This window comes from Ammodytes marinus (genome assembly GCF_949987685.1).
Source record: "Ammodytes marinus genome assembly, chromosome: 8".
Classification (NCBI taxonomy): Eukaryota; Metazoa; Chordata; class Actinopteri; order Uranoscopiformes; family Ammodytidae; genus Ammodytes; species Ammodytes marinus.
The window spans coordinates 28,386,696-28,405,587 of record NC_137212.1 but is presented as its reverse complement, the minus strand read 5'-3'; the positions used below and the strand labels follow the sequence as shown (position 1 = coordinate 28,405,587).

Genomic DNA, 18,892 nt, shown 5'->3' with positions numbered 1-18,892 from the left:
GGTAGCGTTGAGCATATCATGTGATCCTTTCATGGTCCCATAGGAGCTCCTGTCATATGAAAACACTTCAATGTTATTGTTTAATGTTGAAGTATTTTTCGCCCATTCAGCTATTGAGTTGGAAGCCAGCTGTGCCCTAGTCAGTTTTTCCTTGTATTAAAAGGGGCAGGCCGCTCTTTTAGCACATGAAGTTGAGTATACTCCTCATATAGACACTGACAGTACTACTCACTCTGAGACTACATTGTTGAATAATGTCTTCCATGGGCCTTCAAAAGTTTAAAAAAGTAATCGAACATTTTAAACGGAGAGCCTCCATTGAAAACTGTGGGATAGGGGTTTTAATGAACTGGTTATTTACTAGACAGGAATGGGATTAATGAAAGACACTATTGATTCGCTGTATGATAATTGTATCTATTTGATGCATTAGACTTTAGGTTTATCAGTAATATAATTTGTTCTTGATGCGTGGGTTCATTTTTTATGCCAACATTTTTTATTAGTGTATCATAACCAAATATTTTTCCCTTTTTAATCAGATGACTTTGAATCACCCTTAAACTATGCATAGTGACTATGTCAAGATGACTTCATGGTTTTTAACCAGTTATTCCAGAGTCTTGATGCGTTATCTAAACTCCCGCAGGTGAAACTCATTGACGGGGTGTAGAGTATCCCGTCTTGAGCAACCTCATTGTAGAACCCACGCCACATGACACCCATGTTTGCATTACAACAATCAGTCCAGAGGAAGTGATTGTCATTAAAAAAGGCTGGGGGAGATGAGCTAAGGGAGGCAATGCCCCACCCAGATGGTGTCACCGATACAAGTGTAAAGCCATCTCAACAGGTGGCTTCTGGCATACAGAGCCAGCACAGACACACAGCTCGCTCGCTTTCTCTTTGCTTCTTCTTTGGACATGACTGCAGTAAGGTTTTTCATAGGGTGAGTTGGCACATAGATTTATTTTATTCCTTTTACAATTAATCAAATTTACACACAATTTCTATCCTTTCTCATATTATCCAAACAATATAGAGTGTGTAGCGTAGTAGCAGGGTGTACACGGAGGAAGGATCAGAGAAAAAAAGGTCCTAGTGTCTTGCAAAAAATTACTTAAAAATTCAAAATAATAATATTCATGTAAACTCAGATAAACTGTTCCTTTGTTGTTGTTTTTTGTCTCTTTATGGCCCCAAACAGTACACTTCAGTAATGTTTTCTTACTTAAATATGCTGTATGTATCATTTATTGAATCCATACATCATTGCAGCATGTCCGTCCTACCCTATACTGGCATCATGTTTCTGTTTGGGGTATTTCTCACTTTCTACGCTGAGTCTGAAGCACAAAGGAGGGTGTAAGCCACAGCAACAGTTGTCATTGGGCTATAGCTAGTCACAGCTTGTAGGAATTCCAATTGGGAGGTTTGAGTTATGGAGTCCGTCTGTCCAAACAGTCTCCGCTCTACTGTATCTTGTGACTGCAGAGTCAAAACAGTGTTGTCCCTTAATCAGAGCTGCGTGATGGATGTGTTAAAGTCCTCAGAGTACTACTCCTAATTCAATCTGTATCAGAGAGCATGTGTGGACATGTAGTCCCTGAGCATGAAACCACTTTGACAGCATTCTGTACTGTGTGCTGTGGTAAAATGATGCCTAAGCTTTTACAGAACATCTACCGTTTTCAAATCTGAGTATACAATCAGTTTAAATCTTTTAGTTGACTATCCCCATAAGCGATGTGTTACATTAACACATGACTTCATGTTCAGAAATCACTTTGCCCTATCCGCAAAATTGCACAGCTCTTTAAATTAAATAACATATAACTGCACATATCTTGCTTTTAATAATATTGTTCAATCTCTTTTGTTTTTGTGTTTTACATTATTGGACTTGCCTCGTGCTTACTGTATGTTATGCACCACCATCATACTGACACACATTCCTTGTATGTTTGAACGTACCTGGCAATAAACCTTTAATGATCCCTGTGAAGCCTTGTTTCTCTCCTACTCCTAACTTAAAGCCTCTGGAAACCTGCTCTAAAATAGTCAAAATCTATATTTGATATCAAGGTTGGGTGTATCCATAAGCTTTTACAAAAATCTGATTGAAAATAAAGGTAATAAATAATATGAAACTTAGTTAAAAAAAAAACGTCTTCCAGCTTCTATTTGTAAGATTGTGTCTCGGGCTTTGATAAGTTTAGCTGCGTTCACACAATCGTTTTTGTGTGTGTGTGTGTGTGTGTGTGTGTGTGTGTGTGTGTGTGTGTGTGTGTGTGTGTGTGTGTGTGTGTGTGTGTGTGTGTGTGTGTGTGTGTGTGTGTGTGTGTGTGTGTGTGTGTGTGTGTGTGTGTGTGTGTGTGTGTGTGTGTGTGTGTGTGTGTGTGTGTGTGTGTGTGTGTGTGTGTGTGTGTGTGTGTGTGTGTGTGTGTGTGGCTGTCTGTGTGGCATTTTTCATTGTTTTTATAACGTTCAGGCAGAGAACTGCTGTGATTGGTTCAAAATACTTGTTGTGTAATAAGAACCAGAGCATAGCACGCCTCAGCTAAACCGACTTTCTGTAGAGTTTATCAAACTTAAATGACAGTATTTTTCATGTAGATTGGTAAATATGCCTAACTCTTCTCAGATGCTTACTGTCATGCAACAAACTCCCCAAATTACATAGTTAAAATGATTTGTGTGGATTTGGGTCTACAGTGGCTTTAAGCTCCTAGGAGTTGAAACTGTAAATGTGCATCAGGCAGGAAAAAGTGGTCCGGTCTTGCTTCTTTGCACTGGAGGGTTTATTTATCCGTCTATGCTGACTTGTGGGAAGTGAAATATTCCTCTTGGGGCTGCCAGCTGAGCAGTTACCAGGGAGGAGGCCTTTCAGAGGGAGACGTGTGTCCTGTCATGCTGGCATAATGATAGTGGCTGCTGCACAGACCAAACAAGGCCTCTCTGCCACACTGTATAATTTGATTGAGCTTCAGATGACAGTGCCTGGCTCTTAAATAGCGTGTAATTAAAAGCTTTTCTATTGTGTTCTTCAGGTTCCCTGAGAGAGCGCCCGCTCACTGTAAAGTGAGAGAGCAGCCCGTGGAGTTTGAAACTTACCCGGCGCCACCCCCCCTTCCTCCTCCTCCTACTCCTCCTCCGCCCATGACAGGAACCAGAGCCAGTGCCGCTGCCACCGTCAACCACAAGCCCAAATCTATCTCTCGCAGTCTGGCAGAGGACAAGCCCCCACCACCACCACCGGGATGCCCAGAGGTCCACTCCCACGAGCCCCAGAGTGAGACCTTTGCCCGCTGCTCTCCCAACGCTGACCCAGAGTCTGCCTTTGCCCCCGCCCACTCTGCACAGGGAGATTCAGAGCAGCAGGGCAAAGGACAGGGGGCAGTACATCATCCATCAACAGCATCCAATCCCCAGCCTGCCTCCTCTCCCCCGGCTGCCTCCCACAGAGCCTCGGGGCCGGCCACCAACGCCGCTGCTATGGAGAGGCAGCGCTCTCCATCGCCACAGTTCTCCCCACAGAGACTGAGCGACAAGCCACCCATCTCTCTACACGATGAAGAGCCAAACAGGTAACCTTTTTATAGTTTCTATTCTATGCACTATACTGCTTACGTTGGTAAAGTACCAGTACAGAACAGTTTCTGTAACTCTTGTACTCGTCGTTGTCTTTATGCTACTGTGTACAAAGGAGCTTATTGAGAGTCCCTGCCCTTTGTAGAATGGACATGTGAGTGCTATCAAGCCCGCAGTAAGTTACAAGGGCTTCCCCACATTTCTACAAAAGCCACTGGCGGTTGAAGCACGATTTTTAAGCAAAGGCAGGAATTGTACAATGTTGTCTAAATGCCCCCATTGTGAATGTGTTTGTTCATCCTCTTGATTCAGAACTAATTGATATCATCTGTAGTGGACGTATGACTGTGCAGTAGGATTGTTACAGCTAGCAGAAACCCGAGCGGAGGGAGGAGTCCACAAGTCTAGGATATTCCAGTGACTTGGCATGGAAAAAGTGAAACTTTAAATCAGCGTATGGCAGGAATAAGCAGAGATTTTCTCCTCCTTTCTGAGAGAAGCTATAAAAAAACGTCTTTCAGCTTCTATTTGTAAGATTGTGTCTCGGGCTGTGATAAGTTTAGCTGCGTTCACACAATCATGTTTTTCTCCTAGTAAAGTGTGTGTGTGTGTATTTGGGGCGAGGTATTCCTTCCATTTTTCATATCATCTCTCTTGTCTCTGTGATATTTCAGGATGGCGCATGTGACAGAAGAAAACCAACCCTCTGCAGGGAAGAGAGTGCCCATCAGGATCGTCCACTCGGAGGGAGACACAGAGAACAGTCCCTTCCTGAGGCACAGTGAGCCGGAGCTCCCTCCTCCTCCTGGTGGAACTATACTGGGCAGTCTAGGAGCCGCGGGCCACGACTCACTCTTCTGTGCCTTCACTCGGCAGAGAGAGCCCGACGACGCAGCGGACCCACTTCCCCATACAGACGCATACATCACCACTGTCGGCGGTCACATCAACTCAAACAACAGTCAACAGCTCACAGACGAGGCTAGCAGCAACGGGGCCACGCTGCCCACCGTACCGTCTGACGAGGACCAGAAGAGAGAGGAGCTGGCCAGGGACATCATGGGCAAGGATAAATCACTAGCCGACATCCTGGACCAGAGCAAGATGAAGACCACCATGGACTTGATGGAGGGGATCTTCCCCGAGGGCGAGCAGCTGTTGGAGGGATCTCACCAGCGCAGGAAGGCCACAGGCACCAGGCCGCCTGAGGAAAGGTCAGCACCGTCACACTTTAGCTTCACCACTGGGCCTGGGAGACGGCCATGTTTATATGTTGAGGTCCACTGGAGTTATTTCTCACATGCAGCCAAGTGCATTGATCAAGACAAATGTAACCCGCTTACATTACCCTGTTTCACCTGTAGAGGGTGTGGTTACTGTCAGCAAATGTAGTTTGTTAGATAGGTTCTAACCCTGACACCAAGCTTTGTGAAACTAATTCATATACAGTATTTTAGGGGAGTTCTACAAAAAGAGATTGAACCCCACGCGTGAACATCTTCATATTATCATCCTAAAACGTTGTTTTGCGAGGTTTCCCTCTACGCATGTGAACAAAAAGTAAAAAGAAGACTTAACTGTTGAGCTTCATGTCTTGTTGTCAGAAGGCGGCAGACATAAGACACTTTAGTATCAGTAGTTATATTTGGTGCCAACCAACAACATATTCCTGACGCAATATGTACAATGTAAAAAGAGAATTGTTTGACACGAAAACATGTCTGACTGGAGGGAAATGGATCATAATGACGAGTAGATTTCATACAATAGGTGATACTAGACCAGTGATTCCCACTAAGAATACTAGGCTACTTGTATTCCAGGAGATACTTCTGAAAATACCAGCGGTACATTGAAAGATCCTAGTGAGGTTCAATTCATATTAAGAATAAACATGATTTTAGTAGAAATACAGAAGTAGATTTTGGTTAGAGAGAAAAAATTGTCTCCTAATGGAACCTTCCAATTTTTTTGCATCTGGTGTGCACATGCAAATACAGGAAAACTAGTTAGCAAGCTAGCAGAGAAGATGAAATAGTGTTAACATGGTTCATTCAGAGAAAATAAACAGTCTAAATGATTTGATGGAAAAGGATCATTTTATGTGCCACTGAGGAACAAGTCTCTTTGTGGTTCTGCTGTGAGGCCCATTGTTTCTTTTGACAGAAGTTTTACTCACTGGATTCATACTTGACTCGGCAACGTGAGACACATTATTTGGTACTTGCATTCTCAGGGAAAAGGAGGACAGTATGGCAGCAGCTGGTACCATGGTGAGCAGCTCTACATACTACAGCACGTCTGCTCCCAAAGCCGAGCTCCTCAACAAGATGAAGGACATGCAGGAGCAAGAGGAGGAGGAGGAAGACTCTGAGGACGAACTGGACATTGATCTGGCCAACAAGAAGGTACCAAACACTCACACTATTGATAACACTTCACCCTATGGTGTACCCATGTCCATAACCAAATCCAAGGCTAGTTTTAAAGCATTTTTTTAAGTTAAAAACAAACAAATGCATACAAACCATTAATATACTTTAATCAAATATACAACAAAGACAATACTAACCATTTCTCTTGAAAATACATGTGTTTGGTTTCTGATTCTCATAGTAAAGTTTCCTTCACAAGAACTTTCCATTGTATGAGTATTCAAGTTATTTTCAACCAACGTATTGTAATTGGTTTAGTTATTGCTATTCATAATATTAAAAACAAGTGAGTCTTTCTTCTCAATTGTATCTGGTATTTTTCCCTAGAAGTAGACAGACACAGTGGGTTGTTGTTAATAAAAGTGCCAATGATTTTGACTTGTTTTTTTTGCTATCTCTTATGTCCCATCTGCAGCAGGAGTTGATCGACAGCCTGAGTAAGAAGCTGCAGGTGCTGCGTGAGGCGCGGGAGAGTCTGCAGGAGGACGTGCTGGACAACAATGCCCTGGGAGAGGAGGTGGAGGCCCGCGTCCAGCACGTCTGCAAACCCAACGAGCTGGACAAGTTCAGGATGTTTGTAGGAGACCTGGACAAGGTGGTGAGCCTGCTGCTGTCTCTGTCCGGACGGCTGGCCAGAGTGGAGAACGCCCTCAACAGTATGGAGGAGGACACGACTGCTGAGGAGAAGGTGAGCAAGATGGAAACACGTAGGTAACCCAACCGATACATACTAGTGCTGCTGTCAGCGCTAGATTAAAGTAGGAGCGTTTTTTTAATAAATAAATAATAATTATGCCACTCATTGCTCATTGCACTCCTTAAGATTTCAAATAAGCTCATAAAGTAACTTTCGTGAATTCATTTGATTCAAGTTTGTATCAGGATACACTGGTAGTAAATGTGTCTATGGACTTGTTAATAATAGTAAACATGCGATTTAAAAAATGCGATTCTGGAGAAAGCTTGTCGTCGAAATCCCTTTTCATCAAAATCAAGGTGAATTCGACAAAAGGCGTTCTCCAGAATCACTGACTGCTACTTTGTCTGAATGAATCCCCATTAAAGTATGCTCTGTGGGCTTTGACACCTGACACCCAATGTAGGCTATACGGCACGCGTCAAGACACCTAACGACATGCAGCCTAAGTGGCTAATGGGAAGCTGCTACACCCAAAGACAAAAGACATTTCCTTAATAAATGTGTCTTTTCCTCCACACAGCGTACGTTGATCCAGAAGAGGAAGCTGCTGATTCGCCAACACGAGGACGCCAAGGAGCTGAAGGACAACCTGGACCGTCGGGAGCGCGTGGTTTACGACATCCTGTGCAGCCACCTGCAGCAGGACAGCCTCACCGACTACGAGCACTTTGTCAAGATGAAGTCTGCACTCATCATCGAGCAGCGCAAGCTAGAGGACAAGATCAAACTGGGCGAGGAGCAGCTCAAGTGTCTGACTGACAGCCTGCCCATAGAGCAGAGGCTGGCCTTGTGAACAGGACATGTGTGTGTGTGTGTGTGTGTGTTTGGCTTTGGAGAAGAAAAAAAACTGTGATGACAAAGACTATAGTTCTGTGTCCAGCAGAGGGAGACAGAGATGAGGAAGTCTGCAGAGAACTTTTTTTTTTTTTACAGTTGTGTGGTGAAAAAGCCCCTCTCAACCTCTCACATACTGCTCTCACCTGGACTGCCATTACTTCCCCATGGACTGACAGCAGCCACTCATTTGTGCAAAAAAGATGCTGCTTTTCAAACCACTGTACCTAATTTTCTTTCATGCAATTTTTGTTTTTATCTCTTTTTTTTTAGTAATTTATTGTAGCCTTATGAATCTACGCAGGAGGGGAGTATTTGTATCATCAGCTGATATGAGCAGCCATGCCACATGATGTGTGTTACACGCTGAGCAACTAGGAGTATTAATCATGTTTTATGTTTCAATTATTTCACACTCGAAAAAAATAAACTTTTCGCGTAATCCGTCAAATCTGGCCCGATATTTCAATAAACACAAAGTTTTTTTTAACATTTATATCTAAACTTGGTGGCCTTTTTTACTAAAGAGTTTTGTGCCGTTGTTTAATTTTCTCACTGAATAAAACATTTATTTGTGCGATAAATGGAAGATAAGGATGTTTGGTGAATGTACATGTGAAGAGAGGAGTGTGCAGATAACTGGTCATTTTAAAGAACACTTGTTCAACTTCACCAAACAGACGAAGAGTAGCACTTCACATCCAGACTTTAACTCCAGTGAAATCCACATTTGAAGTGCCTGGGAGGGGGTGGGGTGTGTGTGGGGGAGTCACCTGTTTCACTTTGAAGACTGTTTGGTTTTGAATCTCTTGCATGTTGCGTCCGTCACTGCTGCTCTGTTTTATCCACAGCCCAAGAAAAAAAAAAAAAAAAAAAAAAAAAAAAAAAACTTTGTTTAGATAATGATATTGCCAAGTGTTTCTGTATTTTGTCTTATTATTACTTCACTGTGTGAGTGTGTGTGATTCATTTTTTTTTTCCACGGTGCTGTTGTTGAATGCATAGTTACCACAGTTGTTACTTGACCTCGTAGTTAAATCTTATCACAACAATTGTCCAGGTTGATTTTAATTTTTTTTTTGCAACCAAATATGGAACAAAATCCTTTTGACCGACTTTGAACTCCATTCAATCAAATGTCTAAATAATTCCAGACTGTCAGGTTGAAGCCAGTCTCCCAAAGGTAAACCCTGATTGGAGGATGTTTTTTTCTGCACATTTGAGAATATAACTTCCACTTTTTTTTCGCTCCATGCACTGCTACAGCCTGACGCTTAACACTTTATCAGCTGTGCTCCTTTATATCAAATAAAGAGTCTGCTGGATCCACGCAATGGTGTTTGATTGGTTTGTGTTCTGCTATCAGCCGATTATTCACTGTCACTCATTAACCTCACCACACCTCCCTCTCTCCTCATAAAGCATAGGAGATAAAGACGTTGATACGCCAGTGGATATCTGTAACAGTCTGCTGTTACAGCCTTTACCTCTCACACTAACTAAAGCAAAAATGAGCACAGTCACTCAGAGTAATACTCCTGGGATCAATACAGCATCTGTGGAAGGATTTTCTTATTGAGAACAGCCAACCCTGAACTGAATACACATCAAGGTGGGTGAAAGCACGAGGCGCAGTCAAGGGTTGTTTTACGATTTAAATGGACACTCTGACACACTAGCTACAGTTAGATGACAGAGGGACACTTCCTCCTCAGCATTGAGGTGTTACATTCCAATTCTCAACTGGATTGATCAGCATTTTAGTCTTATCTTGGATACTAGTGATACAGTATATAGTTTAAACCCTGCTAAGATTATTGCATTTCCCTCAACATAGCCTTAAGTGTAAATGATCTGTTGTCATACTGTTCGGTTTTTAACTTGATCTTTTAAGGGAAAACTGAGAATATAAGAGCTATCTCAAAGTCTGTGCTGTCTTCTCTTACATGTTGGATAATGAGAGATGATCACACAGACAGACCATGTTGGAAGCATAGGTTTCATTATTCCGTCATGGTGCCACGTGTAAACACTTTCTTCAAGGTGATATTTAATTGCCTTTACTCACGTGTTCTTTATTGCATGTTGACTGGTGTTTACTTACCACAGAATATTTCAGACACAAGCACAGTTTTAACCTGCTCATGGTCAACAAGATTATTTTTTATGTTGCTGTTTCAAAAAAGTATTTGTGCGTGAAGGAATATAATCCCACGAGGTTTGGCACAAATGTACTGTATGTGGAAGTCAATGGGGACCAAAGAAAATGTTTGCTCTGGGTCCATTGGATTAATCCAGGCAAACCCTATGATTTTGTACCTAACATTTCCAAAAATGGTTCTGCATTCCATTAACTATTTTTGATGCACCTTCTAAACATACCTTAAAGATCAGTTCAACTGTTATTCACAGTGCCCATTTTTCTCTAACAGAAGGTAGTCCCACTGACAGCTATGCGATCTTGGAGTCTGATTATGTAGAGAATTTCCTTTTTGATTCTTTCATCTTTACCTCCATTATATTGGGCTGGAGACAAAATGTCTAGGCAGGTTATCTCAAAACCACAGCAGATAAAGGTGATCTACATAGCAAGATAGATATGTAACTTTGTGAGAATTTTCTTTTACTTTCTTGTTTTTTTGTCATTTGGGTGACCTTTAAAGGTTCCTCCTTTAGTAGCCTTTGGCAAATGGTTACTTTCACATGTGAAAGGATCTATACTGAAGTATGCCCCTATCCTCCAAACCTATTCCAATGTTCTTGTAAATTACACAGTGGATTTCAAATGTTTGAAAGTATAAACTTAAAGGTGGAGTCAGCAATTCAGTAATAAGTCAATATCACTTTTGGTCAAAATCAGTAAATGTCTCCTCACCATGCGCTACCTGTCCATACTGTGTGTGCACTGGACAGAATATCTGGTGTTTATACACAGCCTAGGCTCTGTAAACTGGTATGTAAACAAAGGGGGCCCACCATAGCTAGCAACATGCCTGTTTACAGAGGCTAAGCTTTGTATTAACACTGGATTTGTTTTTTCGGTGCACACTGTACAGACAGGGAGCGGTTGTGAGGGGATATTCACTGATTCTGACAATAAGTTATTCTCTAGAATCTCTGACTCCACCTTTAAATCCGCAAATAATACCCAGAACATTAATGTGAAGCCATTGTGTTTCCACCAGGTGTGATGGATGCCAGGCTGTTTGAACTGGACCATGTGTGAGTCATCGACCAGTCCGTTTGAACGTTAGCCTTAACAGCGGGCACCATGATATTCCTGGTTCACACGGCCCACTGGCAGTTCCTGGGCCTAATGATGGGGGTCGTGGGCTGGATCCTCATCATGGCAACGCTCGGCATCCATGAGTGGAGGCTGTGGTACGTGGACGATGTGTCCGTCATCACCTCTGGCGTGGCCTGGGTGGGCATCTGGAAGGCCTGTTTCAACAGTCACGCCTTTCCCAGTATGGAGAACTGTCGGAGCATCAGCATCTCGGACCCTTTTGCTCCACTGGAGATCTCTGTGGCTCAGGTGCTGATGGTGGTGGCGTTGGTGAGCGGCTTGGCTGGGAACATCAGCGCAGCACTGGCTATGAGGATGGCCTACTTCTCAGTGGTAGACCGTAGGAACTTAAGGCTGCTCTTCTTGCTCTCTGGGACCCTGTATGTTGCGACGGGGGGCTTGTGCTTGGTGCCTCTCGGGTGGAACATGAGGTCCGTGTTCAACAACAGCACCATAGACTTTCCTCCTGAGTTCCACCTCCCCGCAGCTCCAGTCCGGCAGCAGGTGGGCTCGGCCGTCGCAGTGGGCATCTTTGCCTCCATACTGATGCTCCTAAGTGGGCTGCTTTTCCTCTGCTACCGCTACGCCTGGCAGTCTCTGGCCTCAGTGGCCCCCAGGAAAACCAGTAGTCCATGGACATCAATGACCAATGAACTGCCAGATCGATACAAGCAAGGCACTGATAATCATGCATTTCAACATGAAAACGTGTCTAACAACACATATGACACTATATTGTGTTGACAATAAAAAAAATAAAAAAAATAAGCTCATTTCAGCTCTTTACTAAATAATTACTTAGCTTAAATTAAGCTAAATTAGCTATTTAGCTGCTAAATATTCCTTTCAGTTTGTCCGTCACTTTCTCTGTCTGACATTTGTGCTGTGAATCTAGCATACAGTGGGGGTTTTAGAGATCCAGCAAAATGAGCAACATTACTATATACTGTATTTGGGGATGTGTCATGTCTGATCACTCTAAACTCTAATTCAGCTATGTTAAGTGCCCCTGATTTCTGTGTAGCCAGAGTTCAGGGACACATGCATAACCACACAGCAATAATAAACTTTATCTCTCCAGTGTTATAAACTAGTGCCGTTTAGCGCAAGTAATCTGAAGGTTCCAGTAATGAATGATCAGCATTATCAGCTAAATTGGTGGGGAAACTGACATGACATGTCAAGGTGTGGGTTAGGGTTATGAGTAGGCCCCCCATGTGAGGAGGGATCTTGGCCAGCCAGGTTGACTCGGGGGGCCCGGCTCATGTGACCTGGGTAGGAGGCTGACGAGAGCAGGCATGTGAGTATGGAGAGGGGGCCGCCTCACAGTAGGGATTGTTGCCAGGGAGAACACACACACACACATACACACACACACACACACACACGCACATACATACACACACCAGCGCGTACACACACACACACACACACACACACACACACAAACACAAAAACACACACATAAACACTGTGGCCCATTGGCTGGTGCACCTCTCTGGAGGCGGCCAGCTGCTGACGAACAAAGGGCCCTCTTCTGCGAGCACGGCTCTCTGTCAAAAACACAAGTCCCAGAAGTGGTTGAAAGGTAAACCTGCCACTTATCTGACCACTTGTGCACAACCACTCGGGCACAAGAAATCAGCTGGCCAGGAATCTGGAATAGGATATACAGTATGTGATATTCATGTAATTGGGTCAATAGTATTCAAAAACATTAAATGAGAGATTTGGGGAAAGTATTGAAAAAGTTCTCTCTATATCCATTGGTCTCAGTCCTCACACCACCCTCTCTCTCTCTCTCTCTCTCTCTCTCTCTCTCTCTCTCTCTCTCTCTCTCTCTCTCTCTCTCTCTTGCACATTCGCCCTCTCCAGATAAGCGTGTCTGACATAATACCATGGGCTGGTTTACGTTTTATCTAATCTATTATGCTCAGTCATCTCCTCTCTTATATGTAATGTACAATGGAGGAAAACTGATAAGTGTGTAGCGTTTTACCAAAAGCCATCCATATAGGTTCACAAAGAGGACACTTGAGTTCTGATGACCTTTTGTTCTGTAGTCCACTTGATTTGAAGATGGCGATTGATGGAAAAGTTCCAATTATGCCTGATATTTTCTTTCATTTTATTTTGAGATTCCCTCAGTCCTCCCCAGACGACATGTTTAAAGTCAGTGCCATCTCAAAGACGGGCTGAAACACAGTGACTCAATTACCACACTGGAGTAACAATTATGAGATACTGTGTATGTGTTATTCTGCTTTATATTTAAAGACCTACTTCACCGGTTGGAATATGAAGGTGTATTGAATTTGGTGATCCTAGTTATTATAAATGTGCAAAAAAAATTAAATCAGATCAGCCTGAGAAAAGGCAGAAAGAGTGTTTTATGGTCTCACTGTCTAACCCTACATTTTCCTTCTTGTGACATCACAGTAAGGGTTAGGATTAACAGGACAGCTGGGCCAAGGGAAGACTAAGGGAAGACTGAGGGAAGAAAAACCTCATTCATTATATTATAATAGTTATTTTATAATGATAGAACGCTGGTTCCGTATGGGTGAAGTATTCCTTTAACCTGCGGTCATAATAAATGGGGGGGGGGGGGGATATGGTACTTTTCTCTCCACTACATTCATATGAAGGACATAGTTACCTACAATGCTAAATCCTTTAACTTCTCGAATGGAGACATGTTTAATTATTTAAGAACCAAAAGCAACATACAGCTCCGTAAAAAAATAAGAGACCAGTCTTGATTATTTCTTAAATCTTCATCTCTACATTACTTATTGAAAATGCTCTTAATGAACAATAACGTATTGGAATTTGGTAGAAATGTTGTCAGTGGTTTATATCATAAAACCAAAATGTTCATTCTACTCAAACATATGCCTATAAATAGTAAAACGAGAGACACTGAACATTTGGAGTGGTCTCTTCATTTTTTCCAGAGCTGTAAATTAGTGAAGCAGAGTTTGTTTGTTTATTTCTGGTTCCCTTAGTTTGTGTCCCCTATACCCTGGAGCAAGTTATTCATCCAAATATTACAGTAAAGTTGTTGAGACTAGCCCCACCTGGAGAAGTTCACACATTACACTGCACAACGTTTGGTTGATACTATTTCTCTACTTTACTGAAGAAGGATTCGGACTGGATGCAGTATACCTTTATCTGTGGTCGTATTTCCACATAGTTATAACTTGTCCTTCATCCTTGCCTGACAGATAAAGGCCGATAAGGGGGATTTGGTTTAAGGTATTCAAATAAAAAGTAAGGGGTTTAAGGTCATTATCGTGATGGTTTATCAGTTATGAGTGTGTCGAGCAGCAGTAGAAGGCAGATCATATGGTATCTTATCGAGGTTTTTAACTGCAGATCATCTCCAGCTCCCTCTGGACAGTCAGCATCATGTTACAGTCAGAGATAAAAACCATCATTTCATTTTATCAGCTCTCTCAGAGAAGAATTGTTTATTTGCATTTGAACCTAATCCCTGCTGTTCATGTTGTTTTTCCTTTGTGTGTTGCCGCACTGCCCCGGCGGCCCCCCGTGCCACTAGACTTAGGGTAATCAAAACAGAAGATCAGTTGTTTTCACTGCCTCCCCTGCTGATAGCTGCTCTCATCCCGGAGACATACAGCAGGACCTCCGTGCACTGAAAACAATTATTCTGTGACGATGTAAAATAAATGAACCACAATTTAATTTGTGATATTGACAATGAAAATGTTCATTCATTGTCAATATCACAAGGTATCGCGAAAATAACTGGATTTCAGTGATATTTCCATGATACATAATTGTGTTCAATCCACTTAAAACAATGAAGGCAGCTTTTTGCTTCAGATTAAGATGTAGATCAAGCAAGATCTGTCTTTGTATGAACTACATAAATTGCTTAATGCAAAAAAAATACATTTAGCAAGTAAAGTCAATTCAATTTCGCAAGTAGAGTCAACTTTGTTCTACAAGCAAAAGTTAAGTTGGCTTTACTTGATAAAGTAAGTTGATTTTACTTGGAATTTTTTTTTTCTTAAGTTCAAAAATGTCTGTAGTAGGCCAAACAAAGACTAGTTTAGCTTGGTTTACAATAATAATCTGATGCAGAAAGTCATTTTAATTAATTTTAAATTTTTCATATTTATATCAGTGTGCAGCCTGTCAGATGATCAAAGGGTGCTCTCTGCCCTTGAGGACTGACAGAAACCATTTTTACATCCATCTGGCCCCTTAAGGCATCATACTATACTTCATTATCTCTCATTAACGTCATGCAATATGTGCTGACTACACATAGAGCACCATCATTAGAACGTGGAGGTTTTTGAAATCATCCTACTCTCATGCAATAACACATGTATGTCACTGTACCTGTTTTCTATGTAAATGATCCGGACAGTTTTTGGAGGGGCAGAGCGGCTTGCAGCGCCCTCTGACCTTGGCAAATTTGTGTAATTATGTCAAAGCGGGAGCCGGGAGAGGGCCAACTTGTTCTGCATTCTTCACAGTACACGCCGCCCCATTAGGGCGTTCATTAAACACAGCTTAGCTCAGCGAGTGACCAGGAAATCTGAGGGAATTAGCCTCAAGCTGCGTTTCCACCAGCGCAGACACAAACCTGACCGACTCGGCATGTCGTCTGCATACAGGGACCACTTCAGACCACAATAGGTTTCAGGCTTATATGACTAATAGGCCAATGGATTGGGCAAAGAGTACAAAAAAAAAGAGCAGCCACATTTCCATCTCTGACATAACTTAGCAGAACACATACTGTATGTTCTTTGTTTCATACTTCTCATCTCAACACCACAAACAGAAAAATCATCAGCAGTGTATTCCAACAGAGAATACAGCAGGAGAAAGTGACACATTTAAATGAAAGAAGAGACATATTTTCCATATTATTTTAGTTTACTTTTTTTATGTAAATCATCAGAGTGTGCCACGCAATAAATCATACTTATAACCCAGCACGGAATAATTTGTGCTTTCTCTAAGTTTTTTAGTATGAAGAATAACTTACAATCACAGCATTTTAAAAGCTAAAAGGCGTCCAGTGAAACAAGTCTTAAAATAGTATGTTCTTCTTTGTTGGAACTAATACGCAAGACCCCCCCCCCCCCCCCCCCCCCTAGAATAAGGAATATAAAGCATTTTATAAAACATATCTTTAAAAAAATATTCATTTTTACTGGTCACAGCAGGTTCTTTGCAAAATGTAACATTGGGTTGTGAAGCTGAAACCCCGGTTCACTGGGGATTTGGTGGAATTTTGTATTTCTTCTATGATCATAATCCTTTATTTCCCCATGGATGACAGAGCCACGCTAATACAGGATGTCTGTCAAACGGGACCAGATATTGAGCTCATCATTCGAAAGCAGTTTACAGTGCAGTTCTACAGGTGATTGTGTTGTGCTGTCAGCCTCTATGCAGGTAAACTATTTTAAAGATTGGTCCCCCTAAATTAAACATACTCCGGGCGCTTCTTCAAGGACATATCTGTAGTACCCATGCCCTGGTACATCCTCTGGAGCACAGGCTGAGGCTCCTCCTGTGAACACCAGCCAGAGGTGACCAGAAGCAGCCCGGCCACCACCAGGAGAAATCCTCCAGCCCATCCGCAGAACAGGGCATCTCCAAACTCCCACCGGGGCACCACCTCGGGCACGTTCTCGTCAAAGAAATGTATCACGGCCATATGTGCCATGTAGGAGACGGGGATCAGACAAAGCACTCCGGAGATCACCCCCAGCACCCCTCCTGTGACGGTCAAAGTCCTCTTGGTCCTGTTGCCTTCTCCGCAGCTGTTGACCAGGTAGAGCCCCGGTATGGCCACCAGCATTCCCAGCATGCCCACGGCCAGGGAGGTGCACATGAGGATGCGGGCCAGCTTGATGTCGCTGGAGAGGCCCAGGAGACTGTCGTAGGCCCTGCACTCCATGCCCCCCACATCCTGCACCACGCACGTCTCCCACAGGCCCAGCTCGTAGCTCTCCACCGGCAGCAGGGCGGTGGACATGGTCAGCCACTGTGGAAGAAGAGTGGTGGCTAGAGTGCACAGCCATGCCCCGAGAAAGACCAGCATCCCCAGCAGCTCCAGAGCGCAGGAGCATGTGTCCATCTCTCTCTCTCTCTTTCTTTCTCTCTTTCTTCACTCACTTTCTCCCTCTCTCGCTCACACTGTGTCTCTCTGTATGGTCTCCACGCGTGACAGAGCCCTCCAGAGATCTTCTTCACTGCCTTGCACTTCAAGATGGAGGAGGCCGTCTGTGGAGCGGACACCTGATGATCCGAGTCGACCCGCTCCTGCTCTGGACTCTAAAGCCCTTTCACAAACAGTTCCCACTCACTCAGAGCAGCACACATCATCTGTGGCAGTGAGGAGGAGAGAGAGAGGGGGGGGGGGGCACGGTTTGGACCTCCCCCTTTGTGGTCCTCCTTTCTCCAGCCGCTGTGCCAAGGGGGCAGCCGGGGCAGACGGCAGAGATGGCTGGGTCTCGAAAGCAAAGGCCACAGGGGATGGAATTAAATGCAGACAGGATATTGTATTTATTTTATGCAAGAAATGACCTCCCAGATGTCCATGCATCCTGTGGGACCGGGGAGAGACATGGACGTCTCTGTATAAATAAGAAAACAAATTACCATGGGCCAACCTAAGGCAGCACAGTCAGGTTATTATTTACAAATGCCAAGCAGAGATAAGGCCTCCTCATAAACTGCTGGGCTGCCTCTAGAGATACTAGAATATCTCCAGTTCTAAATCCACGTGATTAAGATTAGAAATGCTGTTTACAGGACTTTTCTTAAAACGTCCATCTTGTAAACATATGAGTACATTTTAAACTCATAAACATTACCGTATTATATGTTAACATTACATTAAAATAAATGATCTTCTTTAGGAAATAATTCATTATCCATGTAATAAAAGTGTGCCAGGAAAGACATATTATCTGTGATTAAATGTATTAACGATGATGCATTTATTTAGTATTATGCAATACTGCGTGATGGTTTTAAGATTAATCATATCCACATTTATGACAGCTGGTGTCACAGTGCTGCTTCTTGCTGCATGTGACTTGACTCTGAAACAACAGTGCAGCGTATTGTGTGCCCTCACATGAACACTACACAGCCTGTGGGAAACGCTCGTAGGAGGCTTTAGATCAAAGCTCTGATGTGAGGAAATGTTTCCCAGCCGCAAACACACACGGCGGTGCATAGCCACAAACTGAAAAAAACACGCAAAGAAAAATGCACAGATAAAATCCCTGGCCTGCCAAACTCCTCCTCCTCCTTCTTCTTCTTCTGGAGAACAAAACGCTCAGCTGACTGCACTGACGTCTTGACAGGGGCGTGCATGTGTGCTTGGGCTGCATGCATTCTCACACACACATGCACGCACACATTCACACACACACACACACAAACGCACACGCACACACACACACACACACACACACACCAATACACACGTCCACAAAGAGTCAGGACTGCCGCCAGACTCCAGAGTGCATGGTTCACTCTGCACCATAGGGACTGAAATAACTGGCCCATCAGGAGTAGACATTCTTTTTCTTCCATAAACCCTACTAGACACAACTTTAGAAGAACAGGAAACAGAAGGGGGAAGATGTATACTTGTCATGATGACTACCTGTTTGGCAACATTCATTTCCCGACACAAAATTCCTCTGAAATTTCATGTCACACCAAATTTCCGTCACTGCAAACTCAGGGATTGTAGGTTTAATCAGTGTTGTTGCAGTTCCTGTAGCTCACAGATAGAGGTCAACAAGAGTCCTGGATTAACCTTAAAAAAAACAATCCAACTCAAATTTAGGCAATAATGCAATGTTGTTAAATCTGCTCTTATTTAATACTTCTTTATTCAGCGGACATGGGGGTATTGAACATAGTGTTTCTGACCCTATCATCAAAAACATTCACCAGCACCTTGGATCAACCACTCATCTCAATATCTCAGCCGACGTTCACCCTTCCACACACTCATTCTCCTCCTTCCAG

At 43.1% G+C, this 18,892-nt stretch overlaps 3 protein-coding genes across 4 annotated transcripts in view; 2 read left to right on the top strand and 1 right to left on the bottom strand.

Annotated features, from left to right (window-relative positions):
* shroom2a (shroom family member 2a) overlaps nt 1–8,887 on the top strand; it is a 33,175-nt gene extending 24,288 nt beyond the window's left edge. For both annotated transcript variants that reach the window (XM_080032669.1, XM_080032668.1), the window contains exons 7-11: nt 3,051–3,587; nt 4,266–4,805; nt 5,828–5,999; nt 6,442–6,714; nt 7,247–8,887. In XM_080032669.1, coding sequence (XP_079888795.1) covers nt 3,051–3,587; nt 4,266–4,805; nt 5,828–5,999; nt 6,442–6,714; nt 7,247–7,519 — 1,795 coding nt within the window. In that variant the 3' untranslated portion in view covers nt 7,520–8,887. The remainder of the gene's footprint in view (nt 1–3,050; nt 3,588–4,265; nt 4,806–5,827; nt 6,000–6,441; nt 6,715–7,246) is intronic.
* Nucleotides 8,888–10,831: 1,944 nt separating this feature from the next.
* On the top strand, nt 10,832–11,590 carry cldn34a (claudin 34a; the record flags this gene model as incomplete). The annotated part of the gene is made up of 1 exon (XM_080032874.1): nt 10,832–11,590. One exon carries the CDS (start codon nt 10,832–10,834, stop codon nt 11,588–11,590), a length of 759 nt encoding a protein of 252 aa, XP_079889000.1.
* Nucleotides 11,591–16,322: 4,732 nt separating this feature from the next.
* On the bottom strand, nt 16,323–16,979 carry cldn33b (claudin 33b; the record flags this gene model as incomplete). Its single annotated transcript, XM_080032873.1, has 1 exon — nt 16,323–16,979. One exon carries the CDS (start codon nt 16,977–16,979, stop codon nt 16,323–16,325), a length of 657 nt encoding a protein of 218 aa, XP_079888999.1.
* Between the last annotated feature and the right edge of the window lie 1,913 nt (nt 16,980–18,892).